Raw genomic sequence first — 23,749 nt, 5'->3', positions numbered from 1 at the left:
TAGAAGGGTCTGAGCAAGAACGGAGTCATGTTTAGATAGAACCTGAAACCTCTGTTTTGTGGACACCGAATCCCATGGGAGTTATGAGTGACCTTCGGTGTTCACAGACCTTCATTGTCACAGAGGCACCAACAGGCTTCCCGGGCAAAGAGGAATTCTTACCAGGAAGTGGCAGTCCTTGCACAAAGCCTTCCTCCCTTCATCCACAATATTGGGAGTTTTTGCTGAAGGATTTTCACACAGCTACGTGTCAGAGGACATGCAAGATTGGGTGATATATGGTATATCCCATGAGTCAGGGACATAACAAAATCAACTGTAGGCTTCTGAAGAACTTCCCATGAAAGGCATTTTACAGGAAGAAACCCTGGGGTTGGATTTCCCCATCTACAAAGGTAGCTAGTCAACAGGCACTGATGAAAAAGTACCCCATTCTAGATCCCGAAAATAACTGTGAAATGGCACAAGAATCCTTTCCCTCCCCTCTTTCCTTTCTTTCCACATTGCAGTTCATCATTTATGATGATCTTGTAGTAGTTGTAACAGTTCTGTAAGAATGAGATTCAAAGAAAGTTGGTTTAAAGTTTACTTAAATAATATAAAATCATTTGCAGGATATTTTTCCCTTTCCTTTTCCAGATCAGTTTGATTCATTAAAAAAAAAAGGAAAGAAAGAAAAAAAAAAGTATTTAGCATGAAAATAGCATCTACTTTGTCCAGTTCTTGTGGGGCTTACACGATATAATCCGGGCACGCACCAGCTGCTGTTACTGTTACTGGCCCCTCACGCAGAGGGAGGGCCTGGCTGTCCAGGCAGGCAGTGGATTTAATGTGCATTTGCTTTATCTCATTTTTTTCTCTTTTTTTTTTTGAGACAGAGTCTCACTTTGTCGCCCTGGGTAGAGTGCTATGGCATCATAGCTCACAGCAACCTCAAACTCTTGGGTTCAAGTGATCCTCTTGTCTCAGCCTCCCAAGTAGCTGGAACTATAGGTGCCACCAGGCCCAGCTAGCTTTTCTATTTTTAGTAGAGACAGGGTCTTACTCTTGCTTAGGCTGGTCTCCAACTCCTGAGCATAAGCAATTCACCTGGTTTGGTTTCTAAGAGTGCTAAGATTACAGGTGTGAGCCACCTGGCCAGTCTGTATTTACTTTTTTTTTCTTTTTTTGAGACAGAGTCTCACGTTGTCACCCTCTGTAGAGTGCGGTGGTGTCACAGCTCACAGCAACCTCAAACTCTTGGGCTCAAATGATCCTTTGGCTTCGGCCTCCCCAGTAGCTGGGAATACAGGCCACTGCCATAACACCTGGCTAGTTTTTTTAAAGACAGGATTTCACTCTTGCTCAGACTGGTCTTGAACGCCTGAGCTCAGGTGATCCGCCTGCATCAGCCTCCCAGAATGCTGGGATTATAGGTGTGAAGTGAGTCCCTGCACCCAGTCTCATCTCATTTTTTCTTAAGATCAGGGGCTGTGCACAGTTCATTCACACCCCTAGAGTCTGGCCAATAAGGACAGAAGGTGAAACTCCAATCTGCTCGGAATGAATGGTTGACATGAAACCTGGAGGGTGACCCCTTATGGGGAAGGGAGGAAGAACTCAGGGAGGAGAGGGGAGGTCAGTGAAGCCAGGACATCCCCACCACTGACAACAAATTGACTAAGAAAAAAAAAAAAGATAAGAGAAAAAATTGGCTGCGGGTGCATCAGGGGTGCTCCAAGACACGTTGCAGCCCCCCCTGACGGCCCCCCTGCAATTATCATTCATGGGGCTGACAACAAGCTGATCTCACAGCCATCCTGAGAGTGTGTGCAGATCTGTGGTTTGAAATCCAAATGAGCCTTTCTTACGTTTAGGGTAGATGTGGTGACTGTGAGGAACACCTGTTAGGAGTTAGGATCCGGGCTTGACGTTATTTTTCCCTGTACTTACTTAGTACTTTCTGGTTATTGGCTCTGAGTCTAAGTTTCCTTACCTGTTAAGTAGGAGTTCTACTTCAAAAGTTCTTGTGGGGATGGAGTAGAATTAGACAAGATAATGTAAGCAAATGCTTGTTATATTTGAATGCACTCTGGGAACGTGTGGACAGCATATTCTAATTCAGTGGCAGGAGTTAAGCTTCACGCAGCAGCGCTACCTGGCCCTTATTTATCATTTTGCATTTAACAAAAGCACTGGAGATGCATCATCACCCCTGAGCCTGACTAGAGCTCTGTGAAGTGGTCACCAGTTCACCAGGCACAAAGCGGTTATGGGCCTTGCCCAGGGGAGCATGACCAGAGATCAATGGGAACCTTTACTAAGAAGTGTCAGTCCTTTGTATAAGCCCTTCATTTATCCTTTAACCATGAGATTCGGGAGATTGTTACTGAAGGGCTTTAATGTAACTACATGTCAAGACTAAGAGGAAACTCTACTCACTTAGCCGCATGAGACAGCACTGGGTCAGGAGCCAGAAAATCATGAAGTGTGTCCTTGGCTGGAGTGGAGCTGATGAGAAGGAGCGGTCATATGGCGCCCATGGTGTCTCTTTCATACGTCCAGTCTCAGGACTGTGAGCACTGTCCTGTTCCTTCTGCATCCTTCCTCTTAGAGGAAAATTGAAGACTCAAACTACTGGAATGAGACTTGTCTATTAAGCCCCAGTACAGTGTTGCTGATCATTAAGATGGTTGCATTTTAATTGTCTTGTTTTTCTGTTGTTTCTCCTTGAATCTTGTTGAAAGACTGTGGCTACTCTCAGGAATGTCACTAACCGCTTTTGTAAGTAGCTGTATTAGAAGGCTCGTCATTGGAATTGGGACTGTTCTGGGATTTTCTGCCCTCTTGAAGTTCTATAGAACAAACCTTTGTCAGGAGGGGAAGGGACGTGAGACAATGGAAAGAGTATGGACTTGGGTTCAGATAGACTTGGTTTGCAGTTTCCAGCCACTTCCAGCAGGCACGGTCTTTAAGATAGTGTTTCTATGAGATAGCCAGGTGTTACTGAGGATTAAAATGAGATTCTGTCCAAGAAAGCACCTTGTAAATTGTTTTCAAATGTTGGTATTGCTGGGAGTGGCACCACTGGATGTCTCCTTATATTGGTTTATCAAGTAATCCAATCAAGCTTATGCCTGCCACGGGTTCCTGAGATGATGTTACAAACTGAGAAGCCAAGGCAGACCCAAGAACCAGCCTGATTGTTTAATCCTTGAAGGCAGAGAAAGGGATGGCATCCATCCAGAGGTTGCTAATGCTCCTACTTGTCTTGAGATTGGTAACCTTTTCTGTATTCCTGGTTAGGAAAGTCTTATGGGCATCAACCTTTCTCCTTGGGCTGCTGGCATCCTATTAATAACATAAGCCTACACGTGTTGAGTAGCTACTTTTGTTCATATTCATTACCTTATCTAATCCTTACAGCAGTTTTTAGAGGCAAGTGATAGCATCACATTTAAAGATACAAAAATGAATCGAGTCCCTGCTCTTTGGCTGCTCGCATTTATCAGGGTAAACACCTAACAAGTCTGCTATAATACACAATACGTGTCAGGACATGAAGGGAGAAACTGCTTCTTCTCTGGAAGAGTTTGTTCTAATAAGAAGTGACACTGGGCTGGACCTTTGAGGATGAGTGGAATTTGCCAAATGTAAAGGGTTTCTGGGTAAAGAAACCTAGTGGGCATGGTGGCCTATATAGCACTAGCATTTGGGGATTGGAAGTAGTGTGGTGGGCTTAGGGCATGGGGCAGAGTGCAGTGTGGGTGGAAGGGGAGACACAGGAGCAGAGGGAGACAACAAGAGTGCCTACGAAGCTGGAGAGGGTATTTGGGATCACAGTGTTCAAAGGCACATGTCGTGAAGTTCTCTCTTTGGGGTATTTGACATTTGTCAAGACTTTTCCCTTGTTAGAGGTTAAGAGAGAGGAAAGGATGGTTATGAGCAGAAGTGAGCTTCCCTGGCACCGTAATGTCTATATTAGTAGAGGAGACAGGCCAAGCTACAACAGGGCTGTGCTTTCTCACCTTGAACCTCAGAGGTAGGTGGTATCTCTCCTAGTCTCGGATGGAAGAGTCGAATCCAAGCCCATCATTAGTTTGGACAGGATAGAACTGAGGCTTGGGGAAGCTGGTAACGCCTCACAGTAAGATTTTCAGAGAAATCAGTACTAGTGCCTTATCCTCTTCCGGGGGTCCTCAGACTTTTTAAATAGGGGGCCAGTTCACTGTCCCTCAGACCATTGGAGGGCCGGACTATAGTTAAAAAAAAAAAAAAAAACTATGAACAAATTCCTGTGCACTGTGCATATATCTTATTTTGAAGTGAAAAAACAAAATGGAAACAAATACAATCATACTGCCTCATGTGGCCCGGGGGCTATAGTTTGAGGACCCCTGTAACACTCACATCTGAAAAGCCCTTTGCATGTTGCACCCACAGAATCCCTTCTCAGCCCGAGTGCTCACCTCAGAGGCAGGACTGTACAAGACTCACCCTCACCTGAACTTCTCGCTTTTTTCACCCACACTAGCCTGATAAGAAAGGGTGGTCTGATTGATGGCTAGGGAAATAGAATGGATTCGATATTGACTGTCTTTATATATGAGGCTCATAAAATGCTTTTAGAATTCTGGGAGCTGTCTATGAGATATTTTCAGGTGCCAAACATGCCACAAAGTTCATGTCTCTGTCTGTGTCACCCCACCCCCACTGATGTTATTGGAGATGGAGGTGAATGTTACCTGGCAGGCCCACGGAATTCGAGGCCACATGTCTATGTCCTCTGCAGGAATAGAAACTACAGTTAGAGGACTGGGACGCACACAGGAGTGGACATGAAATTAGACACAGCATGTGATTATAGCACAGCTTTGGAGATACCACACTCAGCTCTCAGAGCTCCCCGGCTTCCTTCTTACAATAACATAGGGTAACATACCGTCAGTTGGTTTTGATAAAAGGGATCAACTGGAGTTTTTGTAAGTCCATCTGCGTTTGGGCCACACTGATTGCCTGTCCAAGGTGAACTGACATGTGGAAGGCCATCTAAAAGAGAGGTCACAGCTGGTTTTCCTACATTTTAAAAGTGCAGTAAACTGTTGGGCAATTATGGATGGCTTTGAACACTGAAGAGTGATTTTGACATTGGGGCTGATGGCACTTCTGAGTCTTTGTTTTGCCTACTGCCACAGCTGCCTGTGCTCCAGTCTCCCCTCATCTACCATGAAAGAAAGAGCAGATGTCTTTATCCCTGCTGAAATGTAGGGCACCTGGCACTGTCACTGCCTCTCCCTCTCTGTCTCTCAGCTCCACGTCATTCCCAAAGCACCATTTACAGAGAAGCTCATCATATGTCATGCGGGAGCCACAAAGTAGCTCATCCCTGGGGTGACGCCTGAATGTAAACCTCTTCCACCATCCTGGGCCCTTCCAGGCACTGTCACCCACAGGCTGCTGTGCATTTAGAGGATGATGCTTCTGATCTTAGCACTAGAAGTAACTATTCAAGATCACAGTGAAGAGAAAGCCACTTTCGCCAGAGTATCAGAGCCAGTCAAAAAGGCAGCTCGCTTATTGTAGTGTTGCTGTGTCTCTTCAAGTTGGGATATGACAAAGGTCTCAAAATCAGCCTTCTCAGCGCACTGTGCTTCCCCCCTTAAAATGTCCTGTCAGGCTGTGCTGCTCCTCTGGCCACTTTTTATCTCATAGGGAAGGCTGTTCCCGAGCTTGTGTCAGAATTTGAGCTCTGGATTCGTGCTGAGCTGTCCAGGGAGTCACTTAAATCAGTCCATTTGGGCTCTGGATTGTGGTTTCCTCTACAGCAAAAAGGGGATAATACCACCTGGCTTACAGTGTTATCAGGCCAGGGTGAAATAGTCTCTATGGAAGTGCTTTGTGAAACGTAATGTCCTATGAAGACCTAAGCGATTATGATTAACATTCATCATCATCATGTGACTTAACTGTTTGAGGAGGATTAATTTCCTTTTGCTTTCTGCTATTTACTGAGCACTTACTGTGTACTAAAGGGCCCTGTCTTGGGAAGATGGCAGATTCAGCACCTGTACTTATGAAACTTGGAAAGGCTCCGTCCTCTGACCCACGCACATCTGGCTGGGAAGGACTGAAGGGGAGCTTGAGGAGACCTCTTCCTGGCCCTTGGTGATCTGTAATCCAGTGCTACAGCCAAGCACCAACACAACTCAACACCTGCTAGAGAGAATTCGTGGGTGTTTAAGAGCCCTGAAAAGGACTGAGAGAGTTATCAAGTTTCCCTGCTCAACACCCCTCCAGCCAGTAAGTGTACTCAGGACAGGATCTTGTGGGTACTCTGCTAGACAGGACATAAGGGTACTGATCAACTATTCGAGGAACATACGTTCTTCATCGGGAACCTTACATGCACTGCACACAGGAAAGCTAAATTTCTTCAGATGAGATTATGGAACAGGCTATTTTCTCACTTTTCTGACATAAGGGAATCTTTTAGACATGGTGCCTGGCATTTATAAAAATAGTCAAATGAAACCAAGGTAATACTGGTGGAATAACATCTTCAGTGACATCACTCAAATAACCAGACATACTAAAAATTACTCCTCTGACCTTAAGGTACACTTGAGTACCCCAAAATAAACCCTATGCAGGCTTCGTGTGAATTTTCCATCTCCATACCTTCATTTGCTATTTATTCATTTTCTATTAATCTTTTCTTTTTATTCTTCTGCAAAGTATCTTTTTTATGCTTTGTCCATTTTTGTGGAATTTGACATGATGCATACATATATATTAAATAGATATATAGATTTAGATACTTCCATTGTTTGTACTTTTCTTCTTTTTTTCTAATTTCAGATTGACAAATGTTTAGGTTACATTGTTTCCATTTCTAAAGTAAAGTCTAAGTGGTAGTTGAGTCCTTCACCTAGGGGTCAAACAACCCTCACATTGTGAACATAGGTAAGATCCCACCAATCACCCTCCCTCCTCCTCACTCCCCGTTCCTTCCCCCTCACTAGACTATACTTGTGTTTTTCTGTCATGTGGGCTTGTAGTTGTTTGTATATTGGTTTCATATTAGGATTGAATACATTAGATACTTGTTTTTCCATTCTCGTGATACTTTTCTAAAAAGAATGTGTTTCATTTCATCCAGATAAACACAAAAGATCCAAAGTCACCATCTTTTCTTATGGCTGACTAGTACTCCATGATATACAAATACCACAGTTTGTTAATACATTCATGGGTTGAGGGGCACCTGAGTTGCTTCCACATCTTAGCAATTGTGAATTGAGCAGCACTAAACCCATGAAAAAATGCAAATTGTCCCTAATCATCAGAAAAATGCAAATCAAAATCACTGGGAGATCTCCCCTCACCCCAGTGAGATTAGCCAATAATCACAAAATCCTGAAACTGCAGATGCCAGGATGGGTGTGGAGAGAAGAGAACACTTCTTTTGCACTGCTGGTGGCATTGAAAATGAATATGACCTCTATGGAAAGAAGTATGGAAAAATCTTAAAGAACTAAAAGTTGACATTCCATTTGATCCTGCAATCCCATTACTAGGTATCTACTCAGAAGAAAAAAAATCTTTTTACCATAAGGACATTTGCACTAGAATGTTTATTGCAGCTCAGTTTGCTACTTATTTTGTTCTCCACCATGACTCTTTCTCTCACACATTTATGAAGCACTGGCTTTATTCAAGGAACTCTTCTTTAAAGATGGCTTAGTAAGTGATTTTTAGGAAGTATACGATAGCCATTGCCTTGGGACTAAATAAAGGCATTTGTCCAGTCCCATCTGTGCAACTGGCTGCCAGAAAGGAGACCAGGGAAATCTTCAGAAACCACCTGAGTTTTGACCCCTGTCGCAAATCCTTCATGGAGGATTCTAAAGAAAATGGAGAGAACTGTATTACAGATCTTAACCTTCCTCAAAGGAAAAAAAATTGATTTTTTTAAAAGAATTCTCCTATTCTCAAAATTACAGTGCCTTTTGTAACACTGGGAGTGGTTGGATTAACTCTTTCCACAACCTGGCTGCCATTTGTCAGCCAGTTTTCTCTCCCAGTGTCCCAAGAGCAGATTAAAATGTGGACATTGGATAGCATCTGTACACAAAAATAATGTGATTGAAGTTAAATTGTAGGGCTTGCTCTCAGCTAGTTCAACTGAATAAAAATAACATATCCTTAAACATGTTAAAGTGCTTAGCCATGGTCTAGTTCTGCAATGGGGATTCTTAACTTAAAGACTGTTTTTCCTTTGCTCACAAATGGTGGCCCAACCTTAAAAGAAAGCTGCTTAGCACCCCAAACGAACACGATTTCTGAAAACAAGCATAGCACCCCTGGCCCTATTCCAGAATTCGTTCATGCCACAGTTCATCTGGATTCCTATAATTCCTGTATGTTCCCATATCTTAATTGCCCATGACTGTGTTGCCAGTCCAAACAGGATGAGGGAAGAGAGCACACCCTTAATGAACACATCCACCAACCCCAAGAAAGCACCATCATTTGAAACCCTAATATTCTCTATAAGGCACTAAATGGCCATCTACTGAAATGCTGAACTGGATATCTGGTAACTAAACATTTCTTCCAAGCAATTCTTACTCTCTGCCCTCTAGATAGAGGCCTACCACTTGGCATGAAGAAGAATTCAGACTTTCCATTCAGCTTTGTAAGGAAGCATATTTTGAAGCATACCCCTCTGGGTGCTGATTAATAGAGGATGGGCATTCTAGGGTGAGGGAGGAGTTTCCAGAAACTTTCTCAGTCTTGTTCCATGGGCCATTTGTTTGACGACTCATAGTAGGACACAGCTGGCCTCCCAATTTGTCTTCAAGGTGTGCCACTGGGCAAAACCAGAAAACTGACCATGGTGTAGTTCATGTCCACACAGCTCCGGGGGCCCTGGGCGTGAGCAACAACTTGGGCTGTGCCTGGTATAGTGAAAGCATTTCAGAAATAAGGAAGTTCTGGCCCATATCCAAGTCTGTATCCACCTAAACGCACTCTGGAAACTTTGTTCCTTATCTGTGAATTTAGGTGATTGAATGAAATAGACACCAAAGGTCCTTCTGATTTTGTGACTCTGTCCCTTATAGTGTCATTTAAGAAGTGAATGCACAGGTTTGCCATGTCAGACTTCAGATCCTTTTTGGCATATTTGGAATGAGAAATGAAATCAAATAAATGCGCACTGAGTAGGAGTATGTTGTGAGCATAAGTGATATCAGTAAAATGGTTTTCGTGGAAAAGACCAAACACTTGTAATGTGTTAGTCATTCAAAGGGCATAGAAAATATGAGTGCAAAGGTCAAAGAGAGAGAGACAATAACTCGCTGTTGGGATGCATTAATAAAGCCCAAGTTTCAGGACAAAGAAGGTTATAATTGCGAATTGTGTTCAGATTTAAGAGTATGATTTTAAGATAGGAGCAAAGTGGAGAACAGCCACAACAGGTGAATGGCTTTCATGACAACCAGCAAAAGGAAACAGGAGAAAGAGATGAGGAAAACATGAAAACTGCCTTCAGAATTTCTAAGCAGGGCAGAATGGGAAGAAAGTAGATCATCTTGTGTGGCAAGAACTAGATCCAATGTGTAGCTCTTGCAGGAAGCAGCTCTCAGCCCAAGATAGGGAAGAACTCCTGTTCAGTTGGAATGGTCAGAGGCTGGAGTGGGTCATCTAACATCTGAGGAATGAGTCCTGTCACTGAGAGAGTTGTGGGAGAGACTGTCTTGTCTTGTCTTGCAGAGAAAATCGCAGTAAGAGGAGTTAGACGCAGTAACATTGAGAGAGTACCCAATGGGTGCCAGGCAATCCCTTTCTGTGCTATCATTTCTAATTGCAATGGAAAATTGCAGAGACTGGATGTCAGCTGTATTTGCTTTACTTCACTCAAACTGGATAATTCAGACCATCCATTTCTCTTCATATTTACTCACTCGCAGGCCATGAATTTAATACGTGAGTTAATAACAGCCCGTGCCACTTGGTTAAGTTGGTAAACAACTTGCAATCCTAGCAGGGTGTGCCCTGCCACTTATTAGCTTAAGCTTTAGGGCAGAGCAACAAATCAGCACAGTGCCTCAAAGTAATTAGGTGATTGCCTTACAGAAAAATTAGGCCATAAGCAAGAACCTTACAGAAAACAAAAAGAAGAGCTCAGGGTATAAGACACACATTGGCCATTATATGCATCACTGCTATAATTTTGGAAAGATTAGAGCAAGATTTTTCAGCCTAGTAAGGAGTGGCTGCACCCATTAAGCTTGTCAGAAGTCCACACCAATTATTGCAGAATAGCATGGAAAGCACATTAGTTTCTGGAAAGGGAAATGTCAGAATTTGTTCTGGGAAAAGATTGCTTTCTTTGCAGGGATGAACAAGAATGTCCAACACTGATCAGAATGTCCAGACCTGTATGTTTTAAGGCCTATTTTGCCAGTGCTTGGTGTAATCTTGCTAAGATTTTGCTTTCTTAGTCTATAAAAAGAATAAAAATAAAGTGTGTTTCTAATCTATTAAGAGATTAAAGATATGGGGGCGGCGCCTGTGGCTCAGTCGGTAAGGCACCGGCCCCATATACTGAGGGTGGCGGGTTCAAACCGGGCCCCGGCCAAACTGCAACAAAAAAATAGCCGGGCGTTGTGGCGGGCGCCTGTAGTCCCAGCTACTCGGGAGGCTGAGGCAAGAGAATCGCTTAAGCCCAGGAGTTGGAGGTTGCTGTGAGCTGTGTGAGGCCACGGCACTCTACCGAGGGCCATAAAGTGAGACTCTGTCTCTACAAAAAAAAAAAAAAAAAAAGAGATTAAGGATAACACCCCAAATTTCCAAGTGTAGTTCATTTGAAGGAATCAACACAGATGGGCTTTCTTCTGCTGACCTTGTTTGGAAACATTGCTGAATTTTAGAATAGTGTATGGATAACCATATCATTGTGTTATTGGCCTCTTTCAAGCATCAGTGCAGCAAAAACATGGCTGTTTTGCCCCCTGGATATGATAAAGAGCAAAAGCACAGATTGATAGGAAATAAGGCAAAGGGGAAAGAAAGACAGTGGAGCAAGGGAAGGAAAGAAGATACAAAAGGGAAGACAAAAAAAAAAGGTAAAAGAAAAATCATTACGTGTTTTCCAGAATGAGATTATGGCAGAGAAGAGCTACTTCAATGACCTATTCCCCCTGCGAGGACAGCCTGCCACTGTGACGTCTTTGGGAAGAAATATGTCATGTTTACGGTTCACCTGCCCACAAAAGTGGGTCCAGCCACACTCGTTCCATGCTCTGTGTGCCTGTGACTTGTTTAAGTTAGCCACCAGCCTCTCAGCAGCAACAGTTAAGCCTACCCAAAGCTTTTACTGCTAAAACCCAGTATGTCCCTTCCCAAATTGAGTCCAGAGCCCTGAGCTTATGAGAAATGTTGAAGAACAGAAGCAAAGTAGGTGTCTCCATGTAGATGGGGTTTTATGGGGATGATGGAAACTTTCGAATAGAAACTAGAAACCCCATGTCTGACACGGTTCAAGAAAACCAAACACCATGGCCCGGCACCGCTGTTATTTTACTTTTTTGCACCGTGTAAGAAGGGATCCAAACACTCGTGCTGACAGTATGCAAAGTCTCAAATAGCAGTTAGATGAAGGCCAAGTCACATAAGCTGATGCTGACACAATTAGATTCCCCGTTGCCAACAGCCTGTCAGGTTTGACACCAGGCCCCTCTTGGAGACGCCCACTTTACAGTGCAGATGCTCTGGTGCTGTGTTACATTTAATAGGTGGGATGGCCAGAGAGAAAATCAAAAACCACTGCTGATGCGCTGTTTATTTCTCAGTCATTTTGAGTTAAATTGCTGTGACTTAAATGTCAGCAGTGTTTGGGATGTGGTAGTGAAATAAAATCCATATCCAGTGTGCCAAGACAAATTTCAGAAAACCCCAAAACACAATTGTCTTGGTTTCTTGCTGGCTGTGTCTGTGCACATGCAAATAGTAGCCAGTTTATTGCCCTCCAAGCATTCGGTGGGCTGCTTGTCTTGCTGCACTCTGGGGGATGTCGAATGAACCCCAAGCTTCTTCCCTCAAAGCTGGGGTTGTCAGGAATGAGGGGCCACTGCACACTCATTAAGCATGTCAGAAGTCCACACCAATCACTGCTGAGCTGCAGGAAAAGGATGGTCATTTCTGGAATGGGAAAGAGGGAGTTTGTTCTGTTTATTGGGGAGCTTGGGAATAAGCTCCCGGGGAGGCTCCTGGGGGAGACAGGGGCACTAGGCAGCAATGTATGGGGTCTGGAAGACCCTGGAAAATGCTGCTATTGCCAAAATGCCTTCTGTGAGGGAACTTTCACACTATGTGAGCCCCAGTTCTCCAAATCAGAGCCGCTTTGCTAAGGCGTATCAGTGAAATAGCGGGCCTTGTATGAAAGTTCTCCAAGCTTTGTTGCAAGGTTAAGCTGATCCCTAATACAGGAGGATCCACTTCTTTGTAGAGTGTGTGTATGTGTGTTTCTTTTTTTTGCAACCATGCTCTGATGCCTGTGTTGGTATTTTTTGCCTGGGGCCATATTCATGCCTTCCACTCAGGGGACTCCTTTGCACAGAAGGCAGGATATTGTAGGGAAAAGCCATGGGCTTTTGATTCAAAGGCCAATCTCTGCTTGACCTTCGCCAAATGTCACTTCACTTTCTTTGCTTCTAATTTTTTTGTCTGTGAAATAGGGATTAAAAACAACTTCTTTGTACAGAATGTATGTGTGTAAAGCTATTATCAAATGGGAAAAAGGTCGGGAAGAATTATTCTGAGACTGCAGTGAGATCAGGCCATTCTTTTCAGTGTGGGGATGATGGGGTGGACACATTTTATTTATCCCCAGCTAGTTCATGACACTGAGTAATTTTGACAGAAGTTAAGTTCATTGTGATTGAACCTTCATTGTCTAGGGCGAAATTTTTAAAACTCAAGTGTAAAAAAGAATCACCTGGTATTCACCCAGTAGGCCTAGGTTGGAGCCAAGTAGCAAGCATATCATGAAGCCTCCCCCCACCCACCCCACCCCACCCCAGGTGATACTGATGCAGGTGGTAAGTGAGCAAGGGTCTAACATGTGGGACTGAGGGGAGAAAATGATGCCTGGCAGAACTGGAGATGAGCTGGGAGGCCATCTAGCTCATCCTGACACCAGATTCAGGAAGCCTCTGCTGCTTTGGGGATAGAGTGAATTTTGTGAATACAGGAATTCTTCCAGTGACGTGGAAGCCTGAGTTTGAGAGTTAGTTTCTTTCTTTTTCTTCACTCTTCTAAATTATTAGAAAATTCTTTATGTATATTGAGCCAAAACATGACTCCCTGTCTCCATAGAAAGTATGAACTTCCTATATGCAAACCCCTGAAATATTTGAATTCCTGTCCCCAAGTCTTCTCTTCTTTAGGCTAAGTATTATCAGTTTCTTTCAGTGAGGGGTTCTCAGTCCTGGCTGCTCATTAAAGTCATCTGAGGAACTTCTAAGTCCACCCCAGTCCAATTACCCAGATTCCGAGGGCTCTGACTCAGGCATCAGTATTCTCAAAGCTCCCCAGCTGACTGCAGTGTGCAGTCCAGGCAGACAACTAGTGCCAGGCCCAGAGGATTTCTATTTTTCTATTTTCAGAGTGTCAGAGCTTTGTGTCACTGCAGTTTTCTCTTTTCTCTGTCTTATCCTTTTTTTTTTTTTTTTTTTTTTGCAGTTTTTGGCAGGGGCTGGGCTTGAACCCACCGCCTCCAGCATATGGGGCTGGCGCCCCACTCCTTTGAGCCACAGGCGCCGCCCTCTTATCCTTTTTTAATATGCATAAGGCCTGGTCAAAAGTTTGGATGCACCTTTGTCTTTCTGTTTTACTTTGTGGATTTCTTTTCTTCTGTCCTTTATTTCCGCGGTTCTCAAACATCAGAGTACATAAGAATCACTCAAAGAACTTGCAAACATGCAGACCCTGGTCTCCACTCTTTGAAAAATATTGCTGTATGGGTCCCAAGCACCCACTGCCATCCACAGGAGACTGTTCTGCTTTGTAAGCCTTTTACTAATTTTCTCCTGGGAGGGAGCTTGGATTTGAAGTTCAAGTAAATGATGACTACCTCACACAGGGGACATAAGACCTTCACACCACTAACCCTTCATGCCCACACTTTCTGTGTTGCACTTTGAACTTCTGGTCTTTCTGGCTTATCTTGGAAATCCCCAAGGACCCTGAGACCAGTGCCAGGTTTCTGGGGTTTTGGTCAGTGCTGACTCTAAGAAAGCTACTGTTTGATAATAGGGAGAGGAATTGGGACATATAGAGTGGTTTATAAACTGCCCCAAGATATGGAGCTTCTCTGGTTCTTTCTCTCCAGTTCTAGTCAAGTTTGCCAGGCAGTGAGAGCACCTCTCCCCCTGGGGGCACTCAGGGAAGGCCAGTGACCACTGGGCAGCTTTGTCACAGGATGGGGAGGGAGGCAGGGTAGGACCTGAGTGGAAATTTGTGCTACACCCAGGGCTCCATCTACTCCCTTAAGTAATCTTAACAACACAATTCTATACATATGAAGTAGAAAATTATTTACCTCATTATACAGATGAAGATACAGGCTCAGAAAAGGAAGATTTGTCCCTGTTGCTGCACAGTTCCTAGCCTTAAAGAATTCTGATAGCCTTAAAGGTCCTTCAGTGCATTAAGATCCTGTAATTAGATGGAGCGCGGGCAGGGGAAGTTACAAAATTTTCAGAACCCAGGCACGGTGACTCAAGCATGTAATCCTAGCACTCTGGGAGGCCTAGGAGTGTGGATTGCTTGAGCTCAAGAGCTGGAGACCAGCCTGAGCAAGAATGAGACCCCTGTCTTGCTAAAAATAGAAACACTAACTGGGCGTTATGGTAGGCATGTGTAGTCCCAGCTACTAGGGAGGCTGAGGCAAGACAATCACTTGAGCCCAAGAGTTTGAGGTTGCTGTGAGCTATGATGCCACTGCACTTTACCCAGGGTGACGGAGTGAGACTTTCAAAGGAAAAAAAAGAAAAAAGAAAAGAAAATCTGGGATGAAAAAAATTACTGTTGAAAATTCCAAAATAGAGAGCTTTGTCTTTTGTTCTACGGTGCTCTTTCTTTCTCCAACTGTAATGATGTTTTGCATGTGCTATTGGATGCTGTGCCATGTGGGCATGGGTACACTACCAGTGACAGCAGACTCTCTCAGGCACCTGGGGCCTTGCCCTGCAATGGGGAGCATGCAGCCCACCCACTGCTGGGGTCCCCTGGCATCAGCCTCCAGAGTGATGCCACACTGAGCCACTCCCTTCCTGTGGGACTGCTTCTCCAACCCGTAGGATTTCAAATCCCGCACTGGGACATGCTTCATCTCTGGGTTAGGAGTGGGTGAGAGCCATGCTCTTCTTGAGTTGCCCACTGACCATGCTGTGACCCTCCAAGCTTGGGGTGGGAACAACTGCCCCCGGGCCCTGCTGAAACAGCACAGGTTATGTAGCTGACCTTGGCTCTCCTAGGGGTGGGGGACAATAGTGGTTTCTGGGTTGCCCAGAGAAGGTCAGGTGAGACTGCAGAGGTTGGAGCATCCTAGGGAAGTGGACAGGTCACAGGAGGAGGGCTGGCAGAGGAGTCTCGGTTCTAAACCCTCTCTGCATGTTCTGCTATCCATCAGACTTCACTTATAAAACATAAAATCAAAGATAAAGTTATTAAGGATTCCAACATGTGACCATACATCATTGAACTCAAGTGGGAGGCATTTCTGAGCATGGGGACCCTGTACACCTGCTGTGTTTACACCCCCAGGAAGCCAGCTGTGGACCACAGAGAAAAACTTCTTCTGGGGGAGACAGAGTCTCACTTCGTCACCCTCAGTAGAGTGCCATCACACCATAGCTCACAGCAACCTCAAACACTTGGGCTCAAATGATCCTCCTGCCTCAGCCTCCCTAGTAGCTGGGACTACAGGCACTTGCCACAATGCCTGGCTATTTTTAGAGGATAGGGTCTCACTTGTTTTTTTTTTTTTTTTGAGTCAGAGTCTCACTTTGTCACCCTTGGTAGAGTGCTAGGGCATCATAGCTCACAGCAACCTCAAACTCTTGGGTTCAAGCAATTCTCGTGCCTCAGCCTCCCTAGTAGCTGGGACTACAGGCACTTGCCACAATGCCTGGCTATATTTTTGTTTGTTTATTTCAGCAGGCCCCAGGCTGAGTTCAAATCCACCAGCCCTGGTGCATGTGGCGGGCACCCTAACCACTGAGTATAGGCGCCCAGCTGGGGGTCTCACTCTTGCTCTGGCTGGTCTCGAACTCCTGAGCTTAGGCATTCAACTCGCTCTGGCCTCCCAGAATGAAAAATTTTTAAGGAAAGTTTTCTGAGTTCACAGTGCTTACGAAGAGAAAAAAGAATCTCCAACAACTGATTAAGTTATTTGGAACAGGTATAAGTCAACATATAATGTTTATAAAATAGCATGATTAAGTGCTGTATGTAGGCTTTCTCTACACTGTTCCTTTAGAAATTAATGACTCTTTAGATTTCCTCAGGTTTTTATTCCCTCTTCATTCCCCAAAAGTTTATTTAGCAAGGATGCATGGCCAGGTTTGAGGTGAGGGGGATCCCACTCAATGACGTACTGGAATCTCCCGTATGCAAGATTTTCCTTGGAAGGAAAGCACACGAGAAAGCCCGGGGGGAGGAGCCGAGTCAGCCTGCTGGTGTGAAATCCACAGGGCTGACGGAAAATCGATTTGATTGAACAGAAAAAGTAGGTCAGAAATTGAGAGAAGGAGCGGGCCAGGAAGTGAGTGTGGGTAAGTTGGCAGAGGTCAAGCCCAAGTACCTGACCACCTGGCAATGGAATAGGAACTGGGATGGGAATTACAGAGAACTTCAGAGAGAATTCCCATTTCAAAGGGGGAAATGAGTTCTTGGAGGAAACAGAGGAAAAAGCTCTATCCCTCTAAGACTAAGTGGGTGGATCAGGGCTGCACAAGCCATTAAACACCTACCCTGTGCTCCCTGAGCTAAGGGAGTGAGCCACCCTGCTCCTGGCCGGCGGAGAAGGGCACTGCGTGTCCAGAAGCATTTAGGAAGTAAGGCCAGGGGCCCAGACAAGGCCGGAGCAATTTACAGCGATTTTGTAAATTGAAAAGACATTTGGCAAATTACTCAAGTTCCTCAGCCAGGCAGGGGGCTGGTGACCCATAGCAGATGACAGCAGGGGACAGCTGGCACCGACCCTTGGAAGTGGCAGACAGGGAAGGTTGGTCCTCCTGGAGTGATGGCTTTGCTCTGGTCACGAGACCAAAGCGGTCCTTGGTGGGGGCCACTCAACAGTCCTTTCACCTTGTGCATTAACTGCTTCTGCTTATGAAACAAAAGCCAAAAATGCACATTCGTGTTATCAGGCGGTTGAAATATAAACAGCCCTAAATGGTTGTAAGGGCCGGAGGGGAGGAGGGCTGTTTGCCAACATATAGGGAGCAGAGCAGAACAACTGTGCTTAACCAGCAAACTGCTCCTGTAAATATTTGCAAATGCCCCTTCAGAGCTCAAAAGCCTAGGATAGGATCATTGGATGATTTGCTTAGAAGAAGAAGAAACAAAATTGACCTCATGGTCCGAGGCAGCCATAAAAAGAGAGTGTGGATGGGCAGAGGACCAGAAAGGGGGGGTGGGGGGAACTTGTTCAAAGTTTAATAAACACAAAAGAGAATAAAAATAAATCTCCAGAGTACTTATTTACAAACTTGATGGAAGGATAAGATTGAGGTGAGCGGGTGTGAAAGATGGGTGTTTGTGGAAGTGGGGGAGGCCCTCAGGGTGTTTCATTGAGGGAGAAAGAGGAGCCGTGAACCAGTTGTTTATTCTTCCTAATGACAGGAAACGCGGTTAATTAGCTTTGCTCTTCCAGAATGCTCTTTCAAAGGACAGGACGTTTGAAGCTTTGCTGTCTAATGCGAAGATGAACACAGCCATCAGCTTGTATAAGGTTCTGGCCAAATGGGTGTGCAAGGCTGGAGTGCCTGGCCCCAGCCCTGCTCAGGCTTCTCTGCCTGGGCGTCTAACTTGTTTTAAGCTGAGCTGCTCAGGATTGTACCAGCCTTTCCAATCACTGAGGTGGACATGTATTCCAGATGAGGGCAGGGGGCTCCAGACACCGTTCCGCATGTTCCAGTGTTTGCTGGCCTGAGAGCCGCCCACCAGCCATTTCACAGTGTTGGTGCAGAAGGACGTCCCCACATCTGCATGAATACTTCCTTTTCTCTGAAACCTGGATGCTTTGGATTTGGGTTTTTGTTTGTTTGTTTGTTTGTTTGTTTCTGAGACTTCTGGTTCATGGGCTACAAAGCCTCAATTCACACAGTTGGTTTGTGAACCTCCATGGAACAGAGATGGCCTGGAATTCGCTGCTTCTCTCTGAGCCTTCTTTCTGAGGGTCACAGTATACAGGGAAGGGGAAAGAAATGGGAGGGAAAGTCTCCATGAGGGAAAATATTCAGGGCTCCTAGGATGAGAAAACACTGGTGTGTTCCCAGGATTTTTTTTTTTTTTTTTCAGTGTAATCATCAGGGCATGGGTTTCCCAAGAAATCACGAAAGGTGTTCATTTCTATTTTAAAAGCAGCAAGATGGCTCATTTAATAAGTTGGTGTTGCCAGCAGCCAGATGCCCAGGTCTTTGAAGACTCTCGTTGAGGACTGACTATGCAGACAGCGGGCGCTTGGTGAACTCCGTCTATGCAGGGCCTTGTACTAGAGATGGGGGAAGAAAGGGAAAAGACCTGGCAGATTCAGTCTCTGCCCTCGAGATTCTTAAGATTTCACGGGGCGAGCACAAAATAAACAAACATAATGCAGAAGTAATAAAAACATTTGCAAGGAAACACAAACAACTGTGAATGATTATGTTGTAATGAAGTTAGACAATTGAAGAGACAGTAGTAAGAAAAGCAGCCCCAAGAGTTGGGTGGAGCACTCTGGAATAGGAAAGTTTGCAGGAGGTTTTGGGAGAAGGTGGTAGAAACATAACCTCTAGCAAGTGGTGTGACCAGTGAGTGAATGTGGTATTTGAAAGCATGCGGGCTAGTGGAGGACCTCCTCTGGTCTTGATGCTGCCTCAGTTGCATACTCAAGGCATCAGAAGATTAGTAAAGTGTAACAGCAAAACCCAACCCATAAGCTTTAAATTATTGTTTACAACCAGCAACTCTGTATTTCACATGGCAGTGATTCTTTCTCTCCATTAGCTAGTATTACCTCCCAGCAACAGACATTATCTTGAATAAAGAATTTTAAGACTAGACCTGGTATAGCCAGTACGTACATATAGTTTTTTTATTCAGATTTCCTCACCATAACTTGCCTAAGGAGTGTATTTGGTCATATGCATGTGAAAAAACAAAATATTGAAGCCAAAAAAGATGCAATATATGAGTCTGGATAAAAGAAGATTATTCAGATGCCAAACTTTCAAGAAAAAAAAAAATACATGGGCAAACCGCTTGCCATTAGGAACGATTTTCTTGGCACGTCTGATTAAAGTGTATGTAAGCCTGACATCTTTCCCCAGGCGTCAGCTGTCATAAACTTGTTCCAATTCATAATCATCTAAAATTTTCCACCACTCTGTCAACCTTCAAAGGACAGGGTTAACTGCATGTCCTCAGATGGAGTTGAAAGTGGTTTGTTAATCTCTATTATCTGCTAGTCCTTTAACCAAATGCACATGGTTATTTTATTTTATTTTTTTCTAGTTAAATTGTTAATGATATGAAATTGGCCATTGGAAATTAAATCATTCTGTAGATATTTCCCTTATGGTTTCTTGGGATTATCTCAGAGTCTTTTCTGAGAGCACAATGGATTTTTATCATTGTCAATGATTGCCTTAACTTTTTACAGATGCCATCCCGCCCACTTTCTACAGACCCTACTTCAGAATTGTCCGATTTGACGTCTCAGCCTTGGAGAAGAATGCTTCCAATTTGGTGAAAGCGGAGTTCAGAGTCTTTCGTATGCAGAACCCAAAAGCCAGAGTGCCTGAACAACGGATTGAGCTGTATCAGGTAACTTCCATCTGGGTTGTTTTAATGGGCAGTAGAGGTGATGGGGTAAAAGAGTTCTACTGTCTTCAGTTTTCTTGGTTGATATAGCTGCTCTCTACATTCACAATCATGATACAGACCCTCGTTTGTTGCTACTGTTAGAGTAGTAGCTCCTTCCTAATCACTGAGGAAGGAAGAAGCCTTTTGAACAAAGTGTTTAAGCTTTGAGCAAACTTCCCCAGTGGCATGAATGGCTGCAGTATCCAACTTTGGGAGGGGTTTAGCCCAGAAGTCAAGTTTCTACTCTGGAAAGTCAGCTGATGTAGACCAGATTCATCCTGAGCTGACCTTCCTGTTGCCCGATGGCTATCCTTTTCTTTCTTTTTGTCCCCTTCACTTCCTTTCTATTGTGCTCTCTCTCCCGTCTTTCTCAGTTTTTATTACCTCCTCTCTCTTCATTAACCTTGTCCTATTTCCTTTTCCTTTCTAATTCCACCCAGTCTCTCCAGTCCAACTCCTCAAACACACACACACGTCCCCTGTCCACCTCCTTCTGCCATCGCTTACTTGTCCTTAATCGTCTCCTCCTGCTCATTTCCTAGTCAAGCTTGTGGACAGTGTATCAGAAGATGATGATGAAATGAAATGCCGAGTAACTGAGATTTCAGAGATGTTCTTAAAGGCAGGGCAGGAGCATCCGCATCACCTAGTAACTGTGAGAAATCTCAGGCCCCATTCCAAATTTACTGGGTCAGAATCTGCATTGAACAAGATCCCCATGTCATTCTCATCCTCGTGAAAGCCGCTGCTCAAAAAGTCTCAAGTCAGGGGCCAGCGGCAGCCAGGGAAACAGACAACTTGGATACATGATTGTGCCACAGGAACCGCGTGTGCTGGCATACTGGAGCGGGGCCTCAAGAAGTTAAAACAGGATGAGGGGTGGTCATTCTTGGCAGAAAGAACAAACCATTCAAAGAAAGGAATCTTGAACCTGCTTGTGGAGGCCACCTAGAGGTGGTGCTCAATGCCTGGAGGTAAGGAGAGAGTTGGCGGAAGGTGCCTGACCGGGGAGAGAGTGTGTGGGGAGACTAAAGATGATGAACAACAGACCCCTAGTAACCCCAGAGTTAAGGAGCAGGTATATGTGACAATATGATTAAGAAGTGGGTTACATGAGAAAAAAATGTAATAGAAATTGGCATAGATATGGAATGATCTCTAGTTGTTTGAGATTCTAATTATGTGGAAATTTTGATAATTGGGATAAGAATTTTCCTGGTATTTATTATGAAAATGGAGAATTACCAGATAACTAAATGTTGTATATGAGATCTCAAGAAAAAGGTCAACATTTTAAAAGTCACTTTAATGTACTGGTTTATGCATGTTCATGCAAAATAGTTCTTATTAAAATTAGTCCTTAAGAACCATTGCTTAGAAGCCTTTAAATCTTGTTCTGAGGACACCATTAGGATGGCCCTGACAGGGCCTGCTGTGGCTTGTCACCTGTGGTGTCAGAGGCTGAACTTATGCCTGTGTACCATGTGATGCATGCATGTACCACGAGATGGACCCATACCAGGTGATGGACATGTACCACGTGATGGACACGTACCATGAGATGGACCCGTACCACGTGATGGACATGTACCACATGATGGACGCATACCATGTGATGGACGAGTACCACGTGCTATGCTATGCTATGAAATTTGCACTGGGAGGGATTCTTTCCACTACTGCATTCTCTCTCTATTTTACAGAGAATGACACTGAATCCCAGAGAAATTAGGTAACTTGGCCCGGGTCATACATCTAGGCAGTGGCAAGGCTGGAATACAAATGCAGCTCTCACTCCCAAGTACCCCCCGTTCCTCACCATGTGCTATGCTGTTCATAGCAAATTTTCCCTCAGTAGCAGCCAGAATAGAAGAGAAATAAGAAATAGAAAAACTAGGCCAGAGGGTGGAGTGATAGTTGGAAGGAAAGCAATGACTGGTTCCTATAAAAAGAAGCCAGATTGAGGGTAGCCAGATAAATTGCAAGGTGACTTAGACAAACAAACAAACATGATTACATCTCTTACATCCCTCTTTCTCTTACTTTTCTTCAATTAGATCACATTTCTTTCTATGCCGACAATAGCTTCCTAGGTTGTTTTCTTGGGCCCCGTTTTAGTTGCACAGCTTCAGTAAATCAACTGCCAGGTCTCAGGTCTTGCTCCCTGTAATGTAAGCTGCTAAATTACTGTTATCATGTGCCCCTTTAACCTTGTTCTCTGGAGAGTGGCCTCTCCTAGCAGAGGGCCGATGACTTCTCTTCCTCCCAGAGACAGTCTTATCTGCAGGAAGCCATGTGCCCCATGCGCTGGTAACTTAGAGGATCTTAGTGAGTTCTTGATGAGGTGTCCCTCTCAGAGGTCACAGCAGCACTGGCTGCTCTGTGATTTGCATGGATTCGTCTCTCAGTTGGAAGAGGAACAGGATGGAAGCTTTTACGATGGAGAGGCATGGGCACATTCACTGTGTGGAAGAAGAAATTTCTAGTGGAAAAATAAGGAAGAAAGCAATTCTTTATCTATCTGGAGCTCAGCTATGTGGCCATTCACTTCCTGAAATACAGCCAAGGTCTGGGAGGTATGTCAAAGAGATCCCTGAAGACCCTGAGACAAGACAAAGCCTGCGCTCGCCAGAAAGGCAGCCTTTGGCCATTTATTCTTCTGAGCAGGACCAGGAAAAGTTAGAAGCACCGAGTGGAAGAGGAGAGGTAGGAGGGGACACCTTGGTGGCAGTGGATGGTCCTTTTTTTTTTTTTTTTTAATTTTTTTATTAAATCATAACTGTATACAATGATATGATTATGGGGCATCATACACTCACTTCATAAACCATTTGACACATTTTTATCACAGTGGTTAACATAGCCTTTCCGGCGTTATCTCAGTTACTGTGCCAAAACATTTACATTCTACATTTACCAAGTTTCGCAAATACCCCTGTAATATGCACTACAGGTGTGATCCCACCGATTCCACTCCCTCTACCCACCCCCCCCTTTCCCACTTCCCCCTATTGTTAAGTTGTAGCTGGGTTATAGCTTTCATGTGAGAGCCCCAAATTAGTTTCATAGTAGGGCTGTGTACATTGGGTATTTTTTCTTCCATTCTTGGGATACTTTACTAAGAATATGTTCCAGCTCCATCCATGTAAACATGAAAGAGGTAAAGTCTCCATCTTTCTTTAAGGCTGCATAGTATTCCATGGTATACATATACCACAATTTATTAATCCATTCGTGGATCGATGGGCACTTGGGCTTTTTCTATGACTTAGCTATTATGAATTGGGCTGCAATAAACATTCTGGTACAAATATCTTTGTTATGTTGTGATTTTTGGTCTTCTGGGTATATGCCCAGCAGAGGAATTACAGGATTGAATGGCAGATCTATTTTTAGATCTCTGAGTGTTCTCCATATATCTTTCCAAAAGGAATGTATTAATTTGCATTCCCACCAGCAGTGCAGAAGTGTTCCCTTTTCTCCGCATCCACGCCAACATCTCTGGTCTTGAGATTTTGTGATATAGGCTAGTCTCATTGGAGTTAGATGATATCTCAAAGTAGTTTTGATTTGCATTTCTCTGATGATTAAAGATGATGAGCATTTTTTCATATGTCTGAAGGCCGTGCGC

General features: G+C 44.3%; 1 protein-coding gene across 3 annotated transcripts in view; it reads left to right on the top strand.

The window, feature by feature from the left end:
* Positions 1 to 23,749, top strand: part of TGFB2 (transforming growth factor beta 2) — a 91,698-nt gene that overhangs the window by 32,946 nt on the left and 35,003 nt on the right. For all 3 annotated transcript variants that reach the window (XM_053607608.1, XM_053607607.1, XM_053607609.1), the window contains one exon: positions 19,916 to 20,079. In XM_053607608.1, the coding sequence (XP_053463583.1) occupies positions 19,916 to 20,079 (164 nt within the window). The remainder of the gene's footprint in view (positions 1 to 19,915; positions 20,080 to 23,749) is intronic.

Source organism: Nycticebus coucang, chromosome 10, assembly GCF_027406575.1.
Source record: "Nycticebus coucang isolate mNycCou1 chromosome 10, mNycCou1.pri, whole genome shotgun sequence".
NCBI lineage: Eukaryota > Metazoa > Chordata > Mammalia > Primates > Lorisidae > Nycticebus > Nycticebus coucang.
Note: the sequence above shows the minus strand (reverse complement) of the source record. Positions and strands in the feature narration are given on the sequence as shown.